At 43.4% G+C, this 9,632-nt stretch overlaps 2 protein-coding genes across 13 annotated transcripts in view; one reads left to right on the top strand and one right to left on the bottom strand.

Annotated features, from left to right (window-relative positions):
• Positions 1–223: 223 nt before the first annotated feature.
• On the bottom strand, positions 224–8,673 carry HARBI1 (harbinger transposase derived 1). Of its 2 annotated transcripts, none has more exons than XM_084850228.1 (3): positions 8,483–8,638; positions 3,559–4,254; positions 224–3,279 (listed from the first exon to the last, which is right to left on the bottom strand). In XM_084850228.1, the coding sequence occupies exons 2-3, from the start codon at positions 4,226–4,228 to the stop codon at positions 2,903–2,905; spliced, it is 1,047 nt and encodes a 348-aa protein (XP_084706354.1). In that variant the 5' UTR covers positions 4,229–4,254; positions 8,483–8,638; the 3' UTR covers positions 224–2,902. The 2 variants fall into 2 exon arrangements, with proteins under 2 accessions (XP_084706354.1, XP_084706343.1); XM_084850217.1 differs by having other exon boundaries at positions 225–3,279; positions 8,458–8,673.
• Positions 8,674–8,780: 107 nt separating this feature from the next.
• The window catches only part of ATG13 (autophagy related 13), a 39,500-nt gene continuing 38,648 nt past the window's right edge, over positions 8,781–9,632 (top strand). For all 11 annotated transcript variants that reach the window (XM_084850099.1, XM_084850134.1, XM_084850150.1 and 8 more), the window contains exon 1: positions 8,781–9,529. The gene's annotated coding sequence lies outside the window, so the exon portion shown is untranslated. The remainder of the gene's footprint in view (positions 9,530–9,632) is intronic.

Raw genomic sequence — 9,632 nt, 5'->3', positions numbered from 1 at the left:
TATCAATGTTCATTAGTTCCTTTCCCTGCACCTAAACTATAAAGCCCCAAACTTTGTAGCCTTTCCTCACAGGGAAGATGCTCCATCTCCCTCATCTCTTTGCTTACCCTTTTCTGCAACGTTTCCAACTCTACAATATCCTGCACCTTGCTCCATAATGTTTCTATAATATACAGGCTCATCTTCCTCCCTGCCCATTATAATAATGACAACAAGCATCGCTAGTCTGTCACATTCTATTTATTTATTATTTACTTATGCTGCATCAAATGCACTGTCAGGACAGTTCACAATAAGCACCATAAAATGACAAAATAAGCTTAAAAGAGCGATTCTAGGCAGCATACAAATAAAACAGATAACTCTAGCTATCATGATCAAGAAAGGAAATCCTGGGTAGAGCTGTGTGGATGAGGAGGACAGACTATGTAAATAGTAACTGGCTCAGTCCTCAATAGCTCCCACTGAATTCTATGGGACAAAATAAACAAGCTGTATTTTGGGATACATTTGACACTATCCTGCCTGCTTCCCACCACATCTGATCCTCAGTGATCCAATATCAACCAACATGTACCTCATGGGGTGCAGTATGTCTGTGTGTACAGAAGGCAGGGGCCCGTACAACATGCCTTTCTTCTACACACAATAACAGTCTGCATCCCTGGATTACCCATGAGTAAGATTAAATGGAACGGAGTCATATTGACACATCTAGACTTGGGAGGAAGTGTGGAGTTTTGAACTTAGGTAATATTTATGGGTTTGTTGATGCTATTCTTATTTGTTAATGTTAATAAATACTGTTGTTTGGCCACATTTCAAGTTCTGTGTGAGGGAGGGAAAGACAGCTACCCAAGAATCAAAATTGGGGAACCAGGTATCCCTAGGTGGAGGTGCAAGCTACAGCACAGTAAAATAAGGAAAGTAATCCCTAAACACTTTCACTTAATGATGGGCATTTTACCATGTCTTAACTGGACCACAAAGCAGACTACCAAGCTGTTCTTCCCTCCCCTGTTCCAATCTATGTATTAACACAGGGCCAAAGCATATTGTTTTACTTAATATCTAATATAAAATCTTCTCCAAAGTCTTTAAAGGTGAAATTATATCCACTATTTCTTCTATGTTCATTTAATTAGAAATGTGTAATTATACTTGGCTTGCTTAGCCCTAAAACCTGAAAGCACAGATTACTGTCTTACCATAACAAATATGATGTACTTGCATCCTGCTTTCGTATTTAATTCCTCAGATCTCAGCACACTGAGCAAGTATAGTGTTGTAACAGTGTGGATAATATGTTGTAAATAATAAGACATTATTTTAAGTTGTGAACCATCTTGAATGGTTTAAGTTGTAAACCAGAAAAATGGTATAGAAATGTAATTTTAAAAAGGGAACACTTTACCAGGGCCCAGAGGTTCAGGGCCCCCTGGCCTGGGTTACGTCCTTTACAATGAAGAAAATGTTGATGCTAAATTGTCGATTATGCCTGAAGGTGATTATGCAAAATTATTTCTCTCTGTTTATGTAATAAATCACTATTTAAAACCCACCTTTTCCATAAACCCTTTGGAACAACATCCAGTCCAATAACTTCCCATAACTAAGCCTAAGTATGTGTAACGGAAATAATTGCATATTCTTCTCTCCATTCCCAACCCCCCTTCTTCTGTTGTTACTCCTGTGGCTCTTTTTAAAGTTGTAGATGTCTATGTTAATATAAAGGATCTCTCCTATGCTATGGGAAATTGATGAGTTTAAATCCATCTTGTTGTTGTAATGTTCTAAACCACTGCAACCAGCTATGAACTCATTTGCCTATATTTGTCATCTCACATTAATATTCCTTATTCAAAAACGTTTGGGCCTCCCCTTCCATTTTTGCATTTGTAAATACTTTTCCATACCCTTTGAGAAATCTAATATACATTAGCACAAATATTATAATTTTTTACATGAAACAAAGGACTCTGCACTATTCCCTTTCAGAAGTGCAGTTGCTGCTAGATTAATAAAGGCAGACAAGAGTGGTAAATTATGTAGCAGAAAAAAGGAATGCTTATGTAGTTTATCACTGTGTACAAGTCAAGTTTCCAATAAGTTTCAGTTAGGGTGCAATCCTATGGCTGCTAGTCAGCAGCTAAACAGCCATAGGATAGGTCGGTTTCTGGAAACCGACTCCCACCCCCTCCTGCGCTGCCTCATAAGCAGCGTGGATCAGCCCCACACTCATAACAGCAGCATGGAGTGGCGAAAATGGGGCATTCCCAGGGGTGGGGTGGGCGGAAATGCCAGTACAACACATCCTATGTGTCGTCCAGCTGCCGCTTCCCGAGCTCCGAGGTCCTACAGCTAGACAGCTGAAATCAGCTATTTAGCTGTGAAAGCTGGGGGGGGGGAGCAAGGAGGAGATCCACTCTTCACCACACCTCCTGTCTTGCACTGGATAGATGGACCGTCAATCCAAATAGGATTGCTCCCTATTTAAACTTAATGGTTTAGAATCTGATTACCCTGTACACAATTTTTTTATATCACATTTTGCAATGCTTAAACATACAACATTTTACCAGGACAATTATCCTCTCTGCTCTCATATTTGTGCCCTTGATGAACTATCTTCCAATAAGGCAAAACATTAAAAATAAAATGTACTGAAATACTGAGCATTCATGGACTCAGATGGAACATGCACAATGAAACCAAGATACTCTATTAGTTGCAAAATATTCTCCAAAGACAAAATGACTGTTTCAGCACTGTTTTCTCCCATAGTACCTATAAATAATCCCATCTCCATTGCTTTCTTTTGCTGAAATTTTAAGGAAAACCAGGATCTACTGTGTTTGCTTCCACATTTTCTCTTAAATCCAACTTGGTACATCTCATTATATTAGCTAAAATGAGTGAGCAATAATTCCCGACGAACCCGACAAGCTTCAGAGTCAAGTGATTCCTTATGCTCATATTCTTCCTCTGGCTGTTCCATCTGTCCCATTGTTGGGGATGACCATACATCCAGTCCATGCTCCAGAGAGATGTTATGAAGCACACAGCAAGCCAGGATGATGTGGCTGGCTTTCTCTGGAGAATATTGCAACGTGCCCTTCGACCCATCCAGACAACGGAACCGGGATCGAATTGTCCTGAATGATCGCTCAATGACATGGTGAGTGGCTGAATGTGCCATATTATATCTGTGCTCTGCAGGTGTCTCAGGGATATGCAGAGGGGTCATTAGCCAAGTCCGAAGAAAGAAAGAACTATCACCTGTCAAACACAAAAATGAGAGTTCACAAATCAAATAGGAACAGAAGATTCTAGTCTGATCTCCAGTAGCTGATAGTAAAATTGGACATCCATCTGAAGTCAGCCATCCAACAAAGGGATCAGAGTTAAAGGTTTATTGTTCAACCTTTTTTGTTTAATCTTCATAGCGGGAGAACTAAAGTCTAGGGAATTTTGTGATATAAGTACGCTATCAGTGAACCAAACAGAAATTCCACCAGAACAGACTTTCAAAGAGGTCAGCCACCAGAATGAACTTACCAAGTAGCCAGCCATCTTTGTGCATCCCAGCTTCAAACTGCCTCCTGAGGGCTGACTGTTGCAGCACAGTGCAGTCTTGCAGGCTGCCTGGCCAGTGTGTTTCTGCGCTTAGTAGCATTCCTCTGGCATCACACACCATCAGGCAGTTTAAAGAATGAAGGCCCTTTCGATTCACATACGACAAGTCCTCAGCATTGGGTGCCTTTATTGCTACATGGTTACAATCAACCAGTCCTAGTACCCCTGGCATACCTGCTAGCCCATAAAAGTCATCTTTCAGATGTTGCACTGAAACTTCATCCTCTGGGAAATGAATGAATTGAGAGGCCCTCTCCACCAGGGCCTCAGTAACATTGGCAACACAACGGCTCATAGAGGCCTGGCTGATGCCAATGGCATCTCCCATGCGAGTCTGGAAAGAACCAGAAGTGTAAAAACCTAATGCAGCAAGAATTTGTGTCTCTGGGCTGATGGCCCTGGATCGTTGGGTAGGACGAGAAAGGTTGGCACCCAGAAGATCCACCAGAAAGTAAATGAATTGACGTGGGAAGCCATACATAGACAGCAGATACTCATCAGTGACATCCTCCAGCTTGAAGCGGTCAAGTGTTCTATGTCCACGACCATAGAGCAAGAGATCACAATCAAGAACTGCTATGGGAACAGCCATGATGGGTTGATCTTCTCTGTACTCACCTGCATTGGAGCCAAAATAAGGAAATTTAGTACGTAGCTGAAAATATTTTACATTTCCCTACTGCCATCTTCATCCTAGTTCAGTTAAGCACGAATACACCCATTGGCTTAAGTAGCACTATTTGTGAATGGGATTTCAAAATGAATTCATAAATGTACGCTCTGATTTTACTGCATATTAACTCCAGGTGATGTGAGACTGAACATGCAATTCACAAAACACAAGCAAGAGAAATATAATAAACTTTCCCACAGTTCTATTAACATTCCTAAATCCTACCAGATAAAGCTTTACTGGCAAGATGGGAATGAGATCTCCATGGGATTCTGCTGTTAATTTCAGCCAAAGGTCCAATGAATCATGGTCATGGTTCTGGCAAAGTTACAGTGGAAAATTTTTGAAGCTATGTATAATTTTGCACAGGGCCATGGGACGTAATTCAGAGTGCAAGAACGCACAATTAGTATTGACCTGGGTCATATGCAACCGTATAATTGTAGAGTACATATTCCACATGCAATTAGTGTCATGTTTATGTTCTCTCTGAACCAGCTAAGCACGTTTAGGAAAGTTTGTTTCTCTTTTCTGCGTTGGTGTATAAAATTAATTAAAGTGTACTAGGCATGAGGGTGTGAATCAATGATACTTAAGTTAGTGTTATTCTTAGAAACATGCAGCACTGAAAAACTGAGAGTTACTTTGTTGTAACTCTTGTCTATGAACTTTGTACTCCCTCAATATTCCCAGGATAGTTTTTTCTTTCTTTCAGCATATACAAAATCTAAAACTCTGGGAAGTCTAGAATATGTACATGTAATGAAACTATGCACCTACAAGAGCATGCTACATAATCAGAGAGGCACCACCCATCTGCTCTCCTCCATTATTAAGCAAGTCCGTCACACACTGTCTGAGAGGAGCTGTTGTTGTGGGAACCAAAGGGAGTTCCAATCTTGCAAAACTGAACTTTAAACAAAATAAGTACTATTTCTTTCTATCCTGATTTCCCCCCTGTCTGCCAATGACTCCCTGTAATTAGAATAGAAAGGAGGTAAGTAGGAGTCTAATCAAATGGCAACAGAAGGGCCACTTTGACATCAGATATAACCTGTAAGGCTACAGTTATATCTGTACTAGAGAAGCTATCTGTTCTTTTGGGTTCAGTTGCTGAAAAGAGAATGAAAGTTAAAAAGTAATTTGCATTACCTGCTCTTTCCTGTATCAAATATGTATTTTTCCCTTCTCATATACTCATAGGTTGGTTTCAGAACGTGTGGACAAGGTTTGATTGTTAACCCCTTCTCTCACAATAGTATCATACAGTGACCTGGTTCACATGACATGGCACTTTTTTTGTAGGTTATTTAACCCATGGCAAGCTGCAACACCCACAGTGCCATTTTGCATATCCAACCCCCACTCAGGGGTTGTTGTGTCGTACAAACCCAGTGAGCATGGGTTACATGAGGGTTAAACCCCCATATAAGCCATGGTCTGGTCTAGGGCTGGATATGCAAAATGTTAGCCGCCCCCGCCCCCCTGCAGATTAAATAACCCAATAAATTAATAATTTATTATTAAATAAATAATAATGGTGGGTTGTCATGTCATACAACTGGCCCAATATGTCTTATTAGTTCTTTTGCTGTACACACAAAAAGTCTCAATTGGTCCTCTAAAAAACCACAGTGATGGAGCCAATTAATTATGGTAGGCAGCCAAAAGCTTCTAGACAGGCATACCCTTTCTGAAGGTTTTTCATAAAGAAAGAGTATAGAGAACCTATAATTCTCTGAAAGCTGTAGTTTGGGCTAATTTATTGGGAATAAATACTTTGCTCTAGATGTAACTGAATGGAAACCAAACTTATTCTGATTAAAGCTGTGGAAGTATGTGTAGGTAGACTCAACAAGGCTCTTAAAATTTGTTTTGCATTATGATCTTAAGATCATTAATGTTATATAGCTCCCACAGTTCTATCCCATAAAGCATTTTTGTATGCACATGGCTTTGGAAATTTTACATGCTGGTAATAACAGCATAAGACTACTTCCAATGTACTAACAGCTTCCAGTTTTAATGTAAACAGTTTTCTAAGTATTCTGGGAAGAGAACGGGATACCCAAATACTTTAAACTCTTAATTCGCTCTATCACATGATTGCCTGGTTACTATCTGTGCAGCAGAGGCCATGCACTACCATACAATTTATGAAATCCATTTCTATTTGTCAACAGATTAACAACTGTTGGCAAAGATAATTGCCCCTCCCCCTTGCAGCCTCCCCAAATCTGTGTTGGAGGGTTGAGGGACCCTCTGGAGAAGATTTTGGAAGTTCATGGGGGCTACAGGAGGGAAGAGGACAGGAAAATTCCACTGCGCAAATGGAAGTTTGCTCACGCAATGCTGAATGTAGCCCAAAATCTTAATCTGCAGTTATGCCAAAAATAAACACGAGAATCATGTGAAGGCACAGAAACATCCAAAGCCAACTGCTGTGGCTATTGATTCTTAATGTGTCCTTTCACTCATCCTGTGGATGCATAACAGATTATACAGGAAAAGTCTAACCCTCTTCAAACTGGTACGAGTTTTCACCCTGATACGATCCTGAAAAAGCAGCCCCCCCTTACTAGTGGCCACTCTCTTCCCAATATCCCGCTTGCCCCTGGGTCCAATGTCAAATTTCTCCACAACTGAAGTGTGTGCTGAAGGAAAGGGCCTACAGAAAGCGAGTGATGACTGAGCATTATATATAACAGAAATACACCCATTGCCAGGAAAAGTCCCAACTTAAACACAGGCTCCTGCTACCAAGTGATTACCATTAAAGAGGAACGCTAACACAAAAGTAATGGAAACTGACATATGTGTAGCAGATTACCCTGTGTCAGTAACGGATAAGCCGGAACATCTATTTAGAAAACTCCTTCTGATGTGAAACTGCTAATTGTTACGCCCACAATTAACTATTGTAACTGATGTGTTCTTAATATCCATAACAACATTTTGAGGGAAATTGATGGAATGTGTGAGGAACTGTGTATACCTCAGACATGTCAGTGTCTATGTCCTGTTCTGTCTTGTAATGCACACAGGCCCATCTAACCAAACTATATCTTTTGGGGAGCCTTTCTCTGTACATTGCAATGTCCCTGGATTCCCAGTGTGCACTGTGGGAAAGGTATTTACCTTATTTCAGAGATGGCCAATTGGTGGCATGTAAGACCCTAAACCATTTTTCTAGCCCGTGATGGTCTTACTGAATTTTAATCAATGTGTTTTAAAAGCATGTCAACAGTTACACTTGTAAGGAAACTAAACCTATTTTAAGCTTTATAAAAAGCAGAGATATTCCCAACTTCAATATTAAATCTTTGGGATGTTTTATGTAATATGTAATCTATATATTTGAAGGTAACTATGCCAGAGCACATATGATCCGTTACCATGACAGTCCTAATACTAGATGGCAGCAGCTTTATTAGGGGAATCAGTTATGCAGCAAAATACACTTCTAGCCCAAGACCAGTTTGAAGAATAGAGTGGCCACCAAGAATACAGAAGTTGGCCATTCTGTTTTATTTGAAACAATGTGTTGCTTTCAAGCTCCCAGATATGCTTCTAGGTTGAGCCACTAAGAACCACTTTTCTAAAGAAAGTATTGAGGATGGAAGGTAAAGGAGTGCTAGCGAGAGAAGAATGTTAAAGAAACATGAATATGTGACACTACTAACGTGGGGAGCGAGGATAAGAGATGCTCCTGGAGAAGGGAAAACTCGGAGAGAGTTTAACATTTCAAAATGATAGTGTCCCGTGGCACCATAGAGACTAATACATTTATTAAGGCAGAAGCTGTTTAAAGATACCACAAAACTCTGTTACTTTCGCTGCAAAAGCCTAACATGGCTAGCCCTCTGGAAATTATCTTAAAAATGAGCCACCCTGCAACAGGGATGAGCTAACTGGCATCCCCAGTGCAGGAGGATCCTTTAAACAAAGCATCTCGCAACCCCAGTAGAGGAACTTGTTGGGATGAGGAGCAGACAGAGGGGCGAGGAGTCTGCTTAGGAGTCACCTGGGAATGTCGGGGGCGGGGGCGTTTGGCAGGAGCTACCAGGTTCGGAGCGGGGCGACTGAGGGCTGGGGGGGAGACATCGACCCTGTTTTGTGGCGTGGGGAAAAAAATGCTACGTGTTCACCTCCCTCTCCGAGCCCCAGATTTACCCCTGTGGCGCAAGGGGAGCCGGTCCCGGTGTCCCTCGACAGCGAGGCGGAGCTCCGGTCCCCCCTCACGGCGCCCAGCCTGCTCTTTCCCAAACGCAGATTCCTCCCGAGACGGGCCTGTCTGTCGGAGCTGGGAGCTCCCCCAGCCCCGCCTGCCGCCAATATTAAAGGCTGAGGCCTAGCTAGCTTCCGGGGGTGGGGAAGCAAGTCTCCGCGGGGAGAGAAAAGGAAGGCTAGTCGCGTTCTCTTCGCGCGGAAAGTGCCGCCACGGATGTGCAGCCGGCTGCCTCGCTTGTCCGAAGCGGATGAAAACAAACAGCAGGAATGGCGGCGGAGACGGCAGCAGCCGCGGGAGATTAGGGGAGGCTGCGGTCTTGAGGCACCTCCGCCTCGCTGCGGCGTCTGACGGAGAGGCCGGGTCGCAGGGCGGACAGAGCGGGCGCCCTTTCTTTCGGTGCAGGCCTCGCTCGCGTAGGGGCTTCCTCGACAGAGCCGGAGTCCCCATTCGTGGGCCAGCCTCGGTCATTTCCACCCCACTGGGGAGGACCAAGCGCTCGGGAGAGATCCCGGCGGGAGCAGGGCCCGGGTACTGGCCTTTAGCCTTAGGGCTAAAGCCCACCGCCACTACATCCCCCCCCGCCGCCGTTGTTCGTCTTCCTGGTGGAAACAGGCGACTAGGAGTTGGCACCCCTCGCTCCCGAGACTGGGCTGCGAAAAGCTTTGTCCTACGCGGGAATTGGGCAGCATTGTAATTCCGCCCGGTGAGAGCGGAGGCGAGAACTGGGTAGCCCTCTAGCCTGGGTTCCTTAGAGTTAAGGTTTCTTCGTTGGGTTACTGAGAAGACCCTTCCGCAGAAGACGTTGGCCCCTCCGCCATCTGAAAATCGGGAAGATCCACACGAGGAGGAGGAAGAGGCACTTTCCCGCCCTCTGAATCAAGATTTCTCGAAGCCCCACCTGGGGTTGGCCATGCAGAGGGGCTAGTATAGCCTCTGGGCTCTTACCCGGAATGAGACCCCGCGCCATCACCTCAGCCTTCCCCCTTCAGGTAATAAATTGCCTCTTGCACCTCAGATACACACACATCTTCACGGGTTTTGTATGCGTTGGAGTAGGTAAGGGATCTCATGCATGGAACACTGGTAGTAAGG

Source organism: Heloderma suspectum, chromosome 1, assembly GCF_057233095.1.
Source record: "Heloderma suspectum isolate Gila_16-S chromosome 1, 16-S_ref, whole genome shotgun sequence".
NCBI lineage: Eukaryota > Metazoa > Chordata > Lepidosauria > Squamata > Helodermatidae > Heloderma > Heloderma suspectum.
This window is presented reverse-complemented; position numbering and strand designations above follow the sequence as displayed.